This window comes from Diadema setosum, chromosome 19, assembly GCF_964275005.1.
Source record: "Diadema setosum chromosome 19, eeDiaSeto1, whole genome shotgun sequence".
Taxonomy (NCBI): Eukaryota; Metazoa; Echinodermata; class Echinoidea; order Diadematoida; family Diadematidae; genus Diadema; species Diadema setosum.
In genome coordinates this window covers 17,242,896-17,259,412 of record NC_092703.1, presented here as the reverse complement: position 1 = coordinate 17,259,412, position 16,517 = coordinate 17,242,896, and the positions used below count along the sequence as shown (strand labels likewise).

Below are 16,517 nucleotides of genomic sequence, written 5' to 3'. Positions count from 1 at the left end.
AAACACAAACAATTCATCTTCTCTTCTTTCCATTGTGTTTGATATCACCCAAACTATCCATGCATGCTAAAAGTAGTAATTTTGCAGTGAAAATCGATGAAAACTTTAAACAGACAACCCTGAACTCTTGAGTAGATCACTGATTGTCCCCTCCAGGGCCAAGCTTACTGTGTGCTGTCAATAATTCTCTCTTTCCATGTAGCAAACCCAGCTGATGACTGCAGGAGCTAGTCTCTGTCTCAGTCCTCTTTACTCCCCAACAAACTTCTGATTACCACATTTACCACATTTTCAGTAATGCACCATTTCTGGTTCTTCATTGGATTTTGGAGTGAGAAGTCAACAAAGTTTTAAACATGGATAGTTCTGAGAAAATTTCAAATGGGCTCAGAAGTGGTATTAATTCTGACTGTTATACATTTATCACCCTGACCATGACCAGTCCACCATTTTGTCAGCATCTTTTGAGTGAGCAATGCCCTGCATCCCAGAATCCAGTGTGATATGAGTAGGACAGGTCCACTGCCTCTCCATCTGATGGGAATTTCATGTGAATTTTATTTATGGTAGGCAGCAAGTATCAAGCAAAGTTCCTGGAACATAGCAAATGCAAGTTCATGTACGAAACACCGGTAAAAAGTGTCCAGAAGATGAAGGATAAAATGTTGGTTTGAAGCTGTGGCCCTGACATTTATTGCACTTGTCCTCTCAGGTAGCATACTTGCTGACATTTAGCAGTGCTGTTTAACATGCCTTTTGTGAGCATGTACAGTTGGATCTTTGTGGCTGGGGGGGGGGGGGGTACCTTATCAGAATGGAGCAATGCATTATCAGTGTGCTTGTCTGGTGTCTTTGTGATGTACGTATACTCCAGTTTACAGAGATATTGAAAGCTGAAATATATCTGAAAGCTATGATGCTTAGGCCTGTCTAATGTAGGCTATAAGTTTTTCTTTGAATACTTTGCAAACTCTATCTGGATATTCAAGAAAAGTGTATAATTCTGTTGTTACATTTTGATCTCAGGTACACATTATGATATCACCTGAAGATATTGAGATTGGCTGAACTACCACGTATATTCTTTGTGGTGTCTTTTGGTCAGTTCAAGCAAGATTAATTCCATATGGAATTCTAAGTGATGGTTTACATACTTTGTAGTGTTTGATATTAACCAAATATTGCATGGTGCAAATTTGCATATTCTGAGAAGGGGGGGGGGTGGAAGAGAGAGACAGATAGAGCATGCTCAGTCCTGCCTTCCTAAAGCTTATTATTAGCTCATGGCAAAGCATATCAGTCTGTGCATGAGGAAAGAGTTTGTATGTATGGTAAAATGTGTTAATGATGCAGTGCCCACAAAAGTCTGGTTTCCTGGTAAGACTACCCCCAACCTGCACAGATACTTGGTAGTGACTTTCAGTGGCATGGCTGTTAACCTTATGAAGGTAAGTGAAGGGAGTGGTGGGAATTTTATTAGATATGACTACTAAACTACTGTCTTCTCCCTTTAAAGAGCAAATCAAATCCAGACGAAGGTACTGCTGCACATGAGGTGTGTTAAAGCGAGATTAACAAAGAAAAAGAAGATATGACTGAACAGGATATATTGATACAATTATTAAACCATTGCTGGGAGATGCCGTCTTCTTCCCAGGTAATTTTGTTCTCTTTAACACCAATCGGTGACTCTGGGAAATTGAACAAATTTCAACTCCAGTAGAGAGTTGAACATTTGTTGTGAGAGAAACAAACATGTTGGAGATGGCTAGGGTTTGTTGAAAACAACAAATAAAAATATCTCACATTGATTGTAGCGATCCCTGTTAACTCACATTCATTCTTTGCGAAGGTTTATTGAGTCTCATTCTCCTTCTTTCTCTCTCTACATAATGTAAGGCAATGAAGATCTGAGTGCCATTTTTAGATTGAGGAATGATTAATGAGTGTGTATTAATGGCGGCTTTCGTCTCGTTCTGTTGTGTTCCAGGGAATGCTATTTCAATAATCGAGGAATTTGGTCATGCCTCATTTGAGCTGAATAAATCAGTCCAAGGCAAAAGAAATGAATGGAAGTATCTAAGAGAAAATAATGGGGGAAGAAACAAATCCATACAGTGTGGATGCTATTAGTCCGCTGAACTTGATAGCTAGAGGCTTTTCCTACGACTGAAAAACTGCAAACAGCTGGTCCTAGAATGATGTGTGCAATTGAGGGCAATGCCCTGGTAGGTGGTGTCAGGGAACATGTGGGAAGAACAAGGAATGCTGGGAAGGGAGTGTTGTTTGAAAGCACAGACTATGGAATCTGTTATATGGTGAGACATAAGAGCAGAAAACATTCAATGTACATGTAGCTTGTTTTATCTTGAACAATCCTCATAATCCTATGCCTGGATGAGAACATGTGTACACCTTTACGACTTGCATGATAGGTAACATTCCTACTAGAGATTGATATATATATATATATATATATATATATATATATATATATATATATATATATATATATATATATATATATTTACTGGATGTACAATGCACCATGTATGTGTGTCAGCAGTACAAATAATCAAATGAGTCATATTTCATATGCAGAAGATATGATGTTCATGTGATTTTGTTTTCGGTGGGTAAGAGAGTAGCATTTTTCATTTCTACAGCTGTCAGACTGCTGGAGAATGAACATACCCATCACACTGGATCATGTTATCTGTGGGGGGAAATGAGAAGCTGTCTCCACAAGTGTTGACTTGTAATACTAGGCAGCTGTGTAGTAATTGTTTCTGGTGTACCATGTCTCTCCAGCATGTGTGGACTCTAGCAAAACATTGTTTTTCCGCCTGCTGGAGTGATGTCATTGTACATGCATGGAGGCTTGGTTGATGAGCATCAAAATATGTATCATGCTGCATAAACAAGATGAAGCTGTGCACTGCTTCAGTATCAACTACTCTGCAAATGGATTTCATGAGCAAACGTGCTAGTGCCTTTGGTTGTACAAACAAACTTTTTTGTTAGATACCTTTTGTGGTAAAGCGGGGGGGGGGGGGGGGATGAATTTAGAATTTGTCATTGTTTTTGTAATCCATTGCATGGAAAAAAGAATAAAGAGATACATGTTGTATTGACAAACAAACCAATGAAGGTGGCGAAATCAGAGTTGCATTTTTCTCTGCGCAGCTTCTCGTTTTTCTGCTCGTCCTCTGGTGAGCGTGGTGCGACCATCCTCTTGGCCAACGAGGGCTATCAAATGTCGTTCCATTTTAATGGCTTATTCAATAAGATGAATAATGCAGTGTAATTGGAGGTAGACAACCTACCATCACAAATGTGAAAATGTCATCTCACCGGGATCAAATTTCACTCCCAACTTGAATTTTAACTTTCCAGAGAGTTTTTTACATCCCTCCCACTCTCTCTTGTCTCTCTGGTTTAATTGTCAAGGTTTGCCTTATTCCAGACACTGTCATCCAGCAGAGAGAATAATGGATTGAATTTCAGTTGAACTGCAAATTGTGTAACATTCTGTTCAGGCATGGTAAAATGATTTGCATGTTGTGTGTTACTGGCTGAAGCTATTTGTGTCGAGGATAATTTGAGCATCAAATTTGCAATGTGAGGACTGCATGAAATCATTCATTGGTGTCCATAGGTTCGCTTTGTTATTTTTGCCATACCCCCTTCACTTGGAAATACAAAGACAGAGAGAAGGAAAATAGAATAGCATAAGGCATTTTCTTTGGTTTCCTTTCAAACTCCTGTGTTTCTCAAGCAATTGATTTGTGTTAATTAATGACACACACTCAAAATAATTTCTCTGGCATTGCTAACCCCTTCATCAGATCTTTTGCATCTTTCACATAAATACATGGTGGTCATACAAGTAGTACGTCCATGCCAGAATTGTGATGGAAAGCCTGAAGAAGAAAAGAGAAGACGTACATTGTATTGACATCTTGCCTATCCATGATAAAATGCGAAAACCACAATTTCAGTTTTGCAATAATTGGGATGGAATCACCTGAGAGTATTTATTGGGACATAAGGACTGAAATGTCCGCTGTTGGGATTAACAAGACCAGGGGCCCGTTTCATAAAACTTGTCATCAGTGACAAGTTGTCATAGATGTGACAAGCTACTGAAATCCTTGCATCTGATTGGCTGAGAGCAAATTTGTCATAGAAATGTGGCAGTTGTCACTGATGACAAGTTTTATGAAACGGGCCCTGGGTATAATTTGTTTTTGTAATGAATGCCTTTGCCTGTGTTTCCCCCTTAAATCTCACCTGTGAAATATTTCAATCATTGGTTTTCTCTTAAAGCTCTTCTGACTTGTGTTGAGGTTTGACTTTGCAAGATTAGAAAGGCCTTTTCAGTTTGGAGGACTGTCAAATAATTGATATTTGACAAGTCAAAGATGTGCTTTTGTTGCTCACATTTTTCCAAGTCAAATTCGTTCAAAGCAACCAATAGGTTTCATTTTCAGCTGTCAGCGGAAAAAGGTAACTTTTGTTGTAAACATGAATGCAAAGGAATTAATTTTTTTGTATGTTGAGAAAACAGCATTTTTCCCACTTTATTTCTTTGAGAATGGAAGTGATGATAATGAATGCTGTTTTACTGCTCCACTAATTGCTGGGCTAGTAAAATGATGACAGATTACTTATCTCATGTAAACTCACCAATTGGTTGGTGTTGTCCGGATACGTAGGAGCTCCAGCTTGTCAGACTTATATACAGGTGTTTTGTTAGTATTATTATTATTATTTTTTAAAGAACTGTAGTATACCCTATTGACACCAAAGACCTGGGCCAAGCCTTGGCTGCCACCCCCCCCCCCCCCCCCTCGGAAAAAAAAAATGTGAGCTTATTCCAAGAAATTGGGCAGCAGGCAAGCCTCAATTTCTCAATCCTGGCATGTTTTCAAACAACAGTCAAATATGCATGCATGTGATCAGTATGCAAGCAACTGATAAAAAAGGTAATAATGGTGTAATGAACTTGAATTATGAGACTGAGCCATGGCTGATCCCCTATGATGGTATATACCAAAAAATTGAAAAATTTTGTGGCTTGGCCTGAGCCAAGCTGTGGCCAAAACTACAATATGCCTCCAGAAGTGGTCCCAAATTTGGCTGTAGCTTGGCCTCGCAATACTATTTACATCATACTTGAGCCATGCAGCCTGAACTTGGGTGTAAACAGGGTTTTAGTTTGTTTTGTTTTTTCTGTATGAACCCAAGTCATGTAATTCTCATAACAGCAAGTCCAACATGGGTTTGGAGACTCATTAAACACGGCAAGAAGTACGAGAGACTTCAAAGAATGAGCAAATGTAAATGAAGCATGTCTATCTGTAGTGCTTCAATCAATTAGGACTGATCATCCACAGTCTATAGGAGCAAACCTCTGAGTTACAATGCAGGGAGACATGGGGGAGAAGTAGTTATCGACTTGTGAGCACAATTAGTCTTCCCTTCAGCTGTCCTTTCATAATTATTGATTTTTGAAAATGTAGCCATAGAAAATGCTCCAGTCCATACAGTAACCATAGTAAGATGAAATTAGAAAAGAAGGGAGGGGTGCAATGTCTTGGAGGAGAAGGAAAGAATTGAGGAGATGCAAACAACCGAGGGACATACGTTGGTGGGAGATTGTGGTGGGTTCTATTGATTCTGGAAGGTCATTGACACATTGTTAACAGTACACATTTCTCCTCTCCATTTCTCTATTAGATACATTAGCTTCCTTCCCCAGCCCAACACCCACACCCACTTTTGCAGGCTGTCATTCTTGGCCTGGATGTTTGCCAGTCAAGTTGCACAAATGACACAATGGTATTTGATTTTCCCCAAGTGAGAGATGGTGTTCTGACAGAATGGAGATTAATTTTCATTTTTAGACTTTTTTGAGTTTAATGAAATCGATGATCGATCATGGTTTGAGAAAAGCTTTTTGTTGTGCGAGTTTTTGTCCTTTAAGAAGGTTCAGTCATACCAGTCGGTCCACTTGAACTCTTTGTCTCTTGTTTCTTATTCCCCCCCCCCCCCAAAAAAAAAAAAAAAAAAAAAAAAATGAATGCATCTATTGACAGAATGGTGGATATCACTATTTACAATTTGGTGATTTGTTCCAATCAACAGGTTAAGAAATTATAAAAATTGCTAGCTTGCACATTTAGGCAAGTGAAGTTCAGAGTCTACATGGTGTACTAGCTCAAAGCAGATATCTATCAGCCATGAAAAATACAAAAATAATAAGTTTAGGTTATCATTTTCATATGGAAATCACATTCAAAATCTATCTAGTTTTGAGGAAGCACATTTATCTATATTCATTAAGTATCATCTGCTCCAGAAGGGCTTGTGTTCATGTGACCATAGCCATCCAATGAGTGCTCACCTAAAACCCTATGAGGAGATTTTCTCTATCTACAAGTGGCTTGTAGTTGGTGTGAGGCAAAAGCTGACTGTCTTGAAGGTAGACTATTTGTCCCTCTCCCCATGACCTGATGAGGACACGTTTGTCCACAGGATGGCCAGTAACAAGAGGGGTGGGATAAGACTTTCATCTTTAACCCCCCCACCCAGCTGGTGTGAAAATAGGTAAGGCAATGAATGGAAGTTTTTCTCCCCAGGATGGGTGTTTTAATTGCAAATTGCAGGGTCAGCCAGAAAGTGGTAACAGTTTGACCCACATAGGTGCTAGTCTACCTCCAAATAGGCCTGGTTTAACTGCTCTTTTTATCTCCCCCTTGATTGAATTAATTTCAATGTTTAAAACAAATTTGTCAAATGTGGCTATGGAATTTTGATTATCAAGCACATGTGTGAATTACTTGTAAATGACAGGTCCCTGTTGTAAAAACTGTACATACAACAAAAAGATATAGGTGTGTTAAATTTGTTTGCTTACCTACAGGTGAAGACTATTCTTTGTAGCTCCGAAACCTGATAAGGTTGTTTCCTCTAATCAACAGTGACCTTGTACAGTAATACACAATCGTTCTTGATATAAGATAGGTTCACACAACAGTTCTAATCTTACAGATTAACTGAAAGTTTTAGATTATGATAATTAAGTCATAGTTTAGCACTATGAGGAGGCACTCTAGGATTTAGAAATCTTTAAGATCAGTTAGAACCACAAGACATCTTGAGGTTTATGCTCTATCCACGAGCTGCGGAGGATCCCCACTTATTGGCTAGTATTGTGTGGACATGATAATCAACTAACTTGAAAGCTTGCACGACCTATTTGAACGGTATTCCCCCTTAACTTCCGGGTCAACCTCCAGTGCATGTTGTACAATGCTGTATTGTCGCACAATATCGGGTTAATTGCTAGTGCTGCTTGTGTGTATTCTTCTGTGGTATAATCATTGAGCAGGACTCTTGTCTTAGATTTATAGATTAGGTTCTTGTGGATGTGCATCGTAGTTTAAATCTATAAGCAAATCATCAAAGTCAAAAACTTTTAGTTAATCTCAAGACTAAAGATTTAGTGTGAACCTACTGTAAAGGAATATATATTCACGGCACAAAGTTTTGCCAATTGGAGCCGACGGCCTTTTGCTACATGAAATTTTTGCAAATTGCCACTGGCATTGAATGCATACAGTGAAGACAAACAATTTTGCATGCATTTCAGTTTTGTGAATCATGGCTCTCGCAAAATTCACAAAATTGAAAAATGTAAGCGAAGATTTCTTGTTTTACAGGAGTCTTTTGATGAGATATCTGTAGGCCTAGATATTAGAAATTTCTCTGATTTGACCGAATTGATTTTCCTCGACTTTTGATGTTTTACCCTTTTCATATACCAATAGATAGAATTGAGATATCTGCATTAATTCCCCAATAATTCCCCCAATAAAATAGACAATGTTTGATATCACAAGTACTTATCACAGTGGGATTTAGAAATATACACTGATATGTGAATATATATAATATTAGACATATGCCTGTAGCATCTTTGAGAAAGATGTGTGGGAGGCTATTAATCAATATTATTCAAGTGGAACCACTCACTTCTTCCATTCAGACTGAGGAATGAAGTCGCTATAAAGGAGCTTATCTGGGCTCAAGGAGGCCATTTTATCCTTTCTGGCCAAAGTGCATTTGAAAAAATCCTGAAACCCATGGGAGAGAAGTACACTGCACTACTGCCACGATGGAGGCATTCTGAGAAAGCATGTGTATACTGCGTGTGAGTGTGTGTTGTGTCACTCAATGAGAAAATGAATTATTCATGAATTGCCTGGTGGGCATGTGATATTTGCATAATGATTGGCAGTTGGACCTTCCACTTCCGCCCCTTCTGAGGGGAAGTGAGGGCTCGAAGAAGTGTGTGATATTTGTATGGGTGGGTGGGTGTAAGGCTTCAGCAGGCTAAAAAGAAGTTACGGGAACATGCCTGTATTGTAGTTGGCACTATGGGGGTGTTATTTATCTGGAGAATGTCTTGTTGGCAGTCACAGGACAGCGACATCCTATTGTCTCCGGGGTTTTACCTTGTCCCACTTCCTTCCTACTACCCCTCCGGATGTGAGTGATAATGGATCGATCCATGCGTGACTGGCTGTCACAGGCTGTGTGTCTAACACACACACACACACACACACACATACACATGCTATGTGCCCCTATAAGCTTGCTCCATTGTATTATTTGCACTCTCTTTCTCCCTCTCTCTCCTTTGATGTGGCAATACTGGTGTTTTCTTGGAAAGGTGATGAAGTCACCTGGCTGGTATGTTGGGTCAGAGTGAATTGCAGGAAGGAAGACAAGGAGAGGACAGTATCAGCTGTGCTTTCCTTTTTACTCTCCTGGCCCAGTGACTTGTGCTCAAAGTATGTCCCCTGCATGGTGATATGCTTTACAATGTAGATATGAGTTATGCTCTGCTGCACTCATAATTTGATTCATTTGTTGAACCGTGGACTCTGCAGTAGGGTCCATGGTTGAAGTCTCACGAGGATAATAATTATCAAAACGGACTAGGTTCCTTAATATGCCCAATTCTAATATAAGAAAGAAAGTGAATGCTCAATACTTGTAATATATTGTATAAATGCTTGTTAGAGTTTCCTTGTTCCAGTTTTATTTCCCAAAGATTTGTGTATTTACCCACCTTTTTCCCCTCACTACACTTTTACATTGTGTGGCATCAAGGAAATGCGTAGGGCTGTAGCTAGTATGGAGCAGCATGACAATACATTGTGTTACCAGCACACAAGTGAGCTGAATAATTAGCTTTAAAGCCTGAATATTATGTTTAGAAGTCACTAGAAGAAAGAAATATATTGCAACGAAATAGTGTATCTTTAACAATTCATTTAAGCATACATGATCCTATGAGTATGAATTTTCATGTGCCATTCAGCATATATGCAGGAATTGTGTACTCAACTCCCCATGACTACAGTTTCTCTAGAAATGTTTTCTTTTTTTTTGGGGGGGGGGGGGTGGGGGGGGGGCAACATGATGGAATCATCAAACATTTCTCTGGCTATGTGTGATATATGTGTGTGCATATAAACCTACCTATATGTGGTGGTGGTGGTGGTGGATGGGGGGAGTTTGTATTTGAGGTAGGCCTACTTGAACATGTCTTTTGGAAAGAAGTTGAGGATGCAAGGGCAAAAATCTCTTGGCTCTCCCCCACTCCAAAAATGCTTTTGCAGCAATATGATACAGTATTGAACAAGGATGTGAAATGGATCTCTGTCAGGCCATAAGGCTAGAAGATTCCTCTCTTCTGGGAATTGCTGTTTCATGTTGGCTCACATCCAGCAGATTACACACAGCCACCAGTCCAAGCCAGGCCCACAGAAACATTGAAAGACAGGAGATTGTTGTTTTATACAAGTGTATCTCTTTCTGTCCCAGAAGTTGTTCTTACATTGTTGACCCAAAAATCTATATGATATGGTGTATCTGCACATTTTTTTTTTTAAATCTGTGGTTTAAGGTAAAGTATTGATATAATTGTATTATCCAGGTAGGATTTCTCACTGCAGAATTATACCATGGCATTTGTGTGTCCATCTATCCCTCCACATGCTGATGAGGAACCTGAGTGTAGGGAAAATCCCTTATTAAAGTTTCAATCAGATCCTGAACCAAATGGCAGGATTGCAATATCCTGAGATGTGATACCAGGTATCTCTCTACCCACATGCCAAGAAAATTCACTCTGAGATTTCCTTTAAAGGCAATAGCCCTCTTTTAAAATTCCTCCATCAGATCTCAGCAGCATCATATTGGTGCTACAGGTAAAAGTTGGCATGCACCCAACCTGTCTCTTGACTACCTCCTTATGCTGTAAAATAGCAGTAACTTCATTAGCTACTCAAGACAGTTGCTGGACAGTTTTGATAAAACCCTCAAAATCTTCATGTGTTTCTTTTGTGTTTATACAATTACTCAACTACTGACCTATGTCAACATTGTAATGACAAGGGGTCCTAAACAAGACGTAATCATCTTTTATTTTCAGTTGGTTGTTGATAGAAGAAGTGCTGTATGGGGGAATCCCAATATAACAAGGTTTTTCGGGTCCGGCTAATTATTTCTTGTTACATTATTTGGACACACCCATAGATGTAAACTGTGTGAACATGTCCCATTATGGTAGGGTTGCGTATGTAGTACAGCGTGCTATAAGCCAGTTCGGAGTTCCACTTTGCACATGAGCAGAAACAAGGTCATTCGGACCAACAGGCATGTTGGAAAATATGATGTTTGTTGTCAAATATTATAAATTTGACAGTCATGTTGCATTCAGGACCTGCCTTTTGTTGAAGCATTTTAATGATTCTCCACATCGTTTACACAGTCTGTGTATCATGTCGAGCGCACTATACAACATAGTGTTGTAGGGTGCATAGTGTTCATAATTTAAGAAAATAATGTCTTCATCAAAGGTATTGTGGAGGCATAATCTAGATAAATAACAAATGACAGAAATAAATCTGATTTTCTCTTGTCTGATATGTCTTGTGCACAGCGGCAAGAATCACGATGTGTTGCGGGATATGTATGCTCATGAATGATACATCACTTTTCTGAGTTTATGATACAGTGATTCAACCAAAGTTTCAAATTAACACTTAATGGCTAGTTGGGACCCAATGATTGACCTCATTACAGTGTACTCTCACTGTATCCAACATCACTTTAACAGGTCTTCCCTGCATTGGTTAAAGTCCAATTGACTCATTTTCCTTGTTACTTGTGTACATGTAATTAAAATTTGAAACAAATTAATTGAATTATTTATGTGGTAGCAAAAGTCAAATGTGTGCAAAGGCTTGGTAGAAGGCCTGCTAGAAGACTTATGGCTGCCAAAGCAGTTTGCTTTGCCCTTGTTGTCCCAAGACCTTTCTGTTTGCCCTGTCCAACTCTTGGCGGCTGTTGGAATACTATTGGCAGTGACCAGAGCTAAAGAGAAACGTGCCAGTCACTGATTGACTCGGGTAAAACCATTTGACGTTCGTGTGAAATTACCCACGGATATCCACGCAGTTGAGATTTCTGATGAAATGAAGTGTAGTCTCTGCCAAAGGCCATGCTAAACTATGTACTAGTCACTGAATTTCTCTGTGTGCAAAGACAAACAAAATAGAATTCACAAAAAAGAAAATGAAAACAGCAGACGAGACAGCTACATGTTGATTGCAGGGAAGCAGATGTCTACCTTGCAAAATTTACCTGCTGTTGCTGAGTATGGCTTTCAGTTTTAGGGTTGAAGGTCTAGCCATGGCTTCACAGGTTGAGTGATTGATGAATTCTCTGTGAATACAGTGCAGTAGATATGTAAAGCAGTAGTTTTGTTGAAATCACTTGTTACGATATAGTTATATATCCGAGAAAAATAATGTACATGTTTGTGGATCTATTGGATTTTTTGTGGTCTATATATATATATATACACAACAGACTTTTATACAATCAAAACAAATCAAGGATTTAGAGTACCGTATATATTCTCTTTGTTTGTGTGGGTAAATAATGCAGTGGCAAAGAAAAACAGTATGGAGATTTACCAATTTTTTTCTCTTCATTTTTTTTTTCTCTGCAGATAACATTCACCATGGCCAACACCAGATGTCCCCCACCAAGCCCTGGTCTTACTACCAACCCAGCAGTTTCTACCCTTCCCAGATGTCCAGCAACTCTGTGACAACCACCGTGCCACAGTCTACCACGGACAGCTCCATTATCACTCCAGTCATCAAGATGGAGCCAGGCCTCGCCCCCCATGGACAGCCTGCCCAGAACAGCGCCCTCAACCAGTCATACGGGAAAAGTGATGCCATCTTTCCGGCTTCCAACTCGAGAGGCAGCGAGGTGGCCGACTCGCGTTTTGTGTATCCCGTTGCTACAACATCGTCCATGTCCTTTCCTTCAACATCCATGTCGGTGCTCTCGCCTGGAATAGACTCAAATCGTACATTCTTGCCAATGACCCCGAACCCCTTCCCGCTGTCGTCACCAGACCTTTTTTCGACCACCCCCAGCACTCCAGTGACCCTCACATCCCCACCTTACCTGCCAAACTCACCCCCCTACCAACTCTACCCTCACCTCTACATGTCATCAGGCTCATCACAGACATACTACGAGGGTTCCCATCTTCCCATGCTCCCATCCTCAAGATCTGACGACAAGCAAGACTTGAAACCAGACAACAGGCCCAGGGACACGCCCACAGAGACCATCACACACCTCCCTCAGCCTACAGCTGACTTGTCTGTGACTGTAGCTCTGAACTATGGCACCCATCCTCAGGCCAGCATGGAGCTTAACACGGCCCGCACCATGGGACAGAGCATGGCCATGCCCAACACCGGTAGTGGCCTCATGCAGCAACCTCAGCAGCATCGTAACAACAGTCCTGTCACAAATCTCTCCCCCATGCAGCAGAGTTTGGGGCAGATGAACATCAGCACCACAGTAGGTCACATACCATCCATCGATGATACGAGGAAAGAGGACGTGTGGAGACCGTACTGAATGCAAGTCTACCAGTGATATGAGACTGTTGCTGTTAGGAAGTGCTGGTATTTAAAACTGTGGTGTTTTCTTTTACACAACACTGGCTGCTTGTTTTAAACATTTACACCAGAGTATGTACACTCTAGATCAGCGGCTGTAGATGAACAAGTAAAGTGCTCACCATTTCACTGCTCACCTTGTCTGGACCTACAAACTGTTCAATGAGGGAGCTGTGGGACAGACTGCTGCTGTTATACATAACACCACCACCAATGTGTAATACTCCAGATTTCATCATTGTCATTCCATTCCATGTAGTCCCACGCATTTACTTGTGTGTGAGCTGTAAGATACTGCTTTTGATGTAGTCATTTTCATTGTCTGGAAATGTAAAGAGAGGATATATCAGATGTTACAATGTGCTTCTGTGGATTATTTTGTACCATTTTCTGCAGGTTTAATGATCATTTTACAAGTTTTAAGGCCTACTGTGAAGTGTTTTTACTGTAGACACACATTAAACTTCATAAACACACATTTCACTCTTAGAATTCATAGAGTCACATTACTGCATGATGATAAAGCACTGGGTACATAACAAATTTATTTGTTTACTCTGTGTACACCTGTGACAAAATTCCATAATGGACTTACTACACAGATTCTGTGAGGTTATTCTTGAATTGTCTCATAGTTTAGTTTAGATAACAGCTTCATGCACTTTCAAACTGTCAACATACATCTTGACTTTAGATTGTTGTTTCTCACTTGTATATCGTACAGTGCATGTCACATAGTTTGATACTGATACGTCAATGTCATTCTCTTTAAAGATAGCCATACCTGCTTGCAAGTTACAATCTGATTGACCACAGAGATATTCTGTCTGTTTCAATAAGTATTTATTATGTAGCAACGCAACCACTGTCACATGTATATTAATACATCAAGTTTCAAAATGGCATGCAGAGCTAATTGTATGCTTTTTACACCATCAATGTCTTACTGCCTTCATATTTCTCACTCTCAAAAGCATAGTAGCAGTTTTAAGATAAACTTTGTTTCTGTATATAGATGAATTGGATTCAGTTTCTTTTTGTTTAAGATGGTAAGAGAACACTACTAAAATACTTCAGTGTTTTCTTTTACATCTTAAAGTGAAGAGATAGCAATGTGACTAAACATACTCTGTGCAATGAATGGCATATTTTTTTTTTTTTTAAAGATGTCTGTCACTACCATAATATATCTACTAATTATTTGTGTGATTATCTCAGTTTGGCTTGTTTGTCATTTGTCATATATTCAATGACAGATGTATTGTATCACTCTGTTTTCATAACTTAAAGCGTTCTCTCTGACGGAAGATATTTGGTTATCACTTTAGGTGATACAGAAAAATACAGACAGGAATAAGATATCTATATGGTTGCTTTGACCATGAAAAATAAGTTTTGATTTTTTTTCTGTCAGTAATAGTGACTCGGGGCATATTCAGTATCTTGAAAAAGGCCCCCATCATTTTTTTTTCAAAGTGATAGCTGGTGATTTGAAGATCAGAGTTGTGCTGGGTATGTGTGTAAATATTTCATATGTTGTACCATTGTTGAAGATTCACAAAATTCAGGTTGAAGTGTGGGATATTTTTTATGAGATATGAAATATTTTGTGTGAAATAAGTGAATATTAAGTATATGCCGAGGTAACTCCATCGTCATTGCTGTACGAAAGCAGTGATAATGTGTGATTTTTTTCTTTCTTTCTCTAAGACATCTGAAATTTTATTTACCACTTTGTATCATGCCAGTTTATCAGTTATTGGTTCCTGCACTATCCATTGTATTAGTGTGATTTGACAATGTTGGTCTAATTAGACCCAAATGATGTAGATAGTTTGCGAGTTGAAAACTCGATATCTTTCATTTTCTTTCTTATTTTGACAGCTTTCATGTGGAAAGCAAATTGAATGCATAATGTTTGTTAACATGCTGACATCCTCAGACAAATATGCAATGCAGGAAGTCAACAATGCAAAAGCATGATGCTACTTTTATTCCAAAAACTCCAAGCAGTTTCTGTTCTTCATCATATATTCAGTTTGGTCAGAGTTGCAGTGATTGTTGAGGCCGAGGCTTTTGAGTGAGTGCAGTACAATGCCGTGTGGGACACAAGTTATTGTCATTTTTTAACAAATGAATATAATGGTTGGGCTACTTCAAATCAAATATATCAGAAGGATATTCACAAAATTCATAATTCTGAGGGGTTTTATTTATAACGGGTTGGGGCATATAAAGATTTTTCACGCCGAGTTAATTCTTGTTAGTAACCCATTTATCCCCTATTTATTGCAGTGCACATAATGCATTGAATAAGATGTAGTGAATTGGGAAAAAAAATAAAAATAGATATTATGTGATTCTTTGCTTGTATGGCTCCAAACGTGAAATGATTATGCCCCATTTTGGAAAGATGGTATTTATTGAGATTTACTTCTCTGCAGCTATGTATGCTAAGCCTAACTAAGAAATGCCTCCTTCGCCTGTAGTGATTCAAATGTTATAGAAGGATATGTACTTGTGCATTTGTGTCTTTTACAAACATTCCACTTAATGTATGAGACCCCTATTTTAAGTTGTGCCATTTCCTAAGATGACTGGAAAAAGTAGAAAAATCCTTTAAATGAGCAACAAATGCATCTGTTTCAGCATCAAATGTTTTTGACAATGTAGTGTCAACAATTCAAATGTGAAGAAAATATGAAGTTATTTGTGAAAGTATAATTCTTTTGAACTGTGATCTTGTTCTCAAGTATCTTGTTGTGTTTATATTTATTAAAGGTTGTGCAACTTCGAACATACAGTCCATTGTAAGAATGTATTCCTTATCGGTCGAACATTGTTGACAGTGAAGTTACAAAATAAAGATGCAAAAATATATTGTGTATTGTGACAGACACGCTTTGTTTCATCAGAATAATGAATTGTTGTGGTTGTGAGGTTGAATTTTATGTAATGTATGCATGGTTAGATACAGATCTTACAGATATATTTCAGGGACTACGCGTATGTATTTTGTAGTGTCAGAAGAGAAGGGAGAGATACAATACAGGTAGACAGAGAGAGAGAAAATGTATTTTTGGAAGGGTTTTGTATGTACTCTGCATGGGATGGAAAATATTTCCAGCAAGCAAGTAATACTAGAAGAATCTGTATAATTGACTCACTGTCAAGTATCGACTAATGCAATGTTGGGGTATGAGCAGGAGAAAAGTCACAATTATGGTATGAGAGCATGGGTGTCCTGCAAAATAAATACATGTGTGTCTGCTCATGCTCTTTTATATACAACACTGCAAGTACCGTAGGTTATATTTAAAATAGATGCACAAGATATTGTTGCAACATTTCTATTTTCCAATAAAAAAATTATAATGATGATACTACTACTATTACTACTACTACTACTAATAATAATAATTATAATAATGATAGTTAATAGTAATG

At 38.8% G+C, this 16,517-nt stretch overlaps 1 protein-coding gene across 1 annotated transcript in view; it reads left to right on the top strand.

The window, feature by feature from the left end:
• The window catches only part of LOC140242312 (uncharacterized), a 55,177-nt gene extending 39,215 nt beyond the window's left edge, over positions 1–15,962 (top strand). Inside the window, exon 4 of the mRNA XM_072322052.1 lies at positions 12,095–15,962. Coding sequence (XP_072178153.1) covers positions 12,095–13,029 — 935 coding nt within the window. The 3' untranslated portion in view covers positions 13,030–15,962. The remainder of the gene's footprint in view (positions 1–12,094) is intronic.
• Positions 15,963–16,517: the final 555 nt, after the last annotated feature.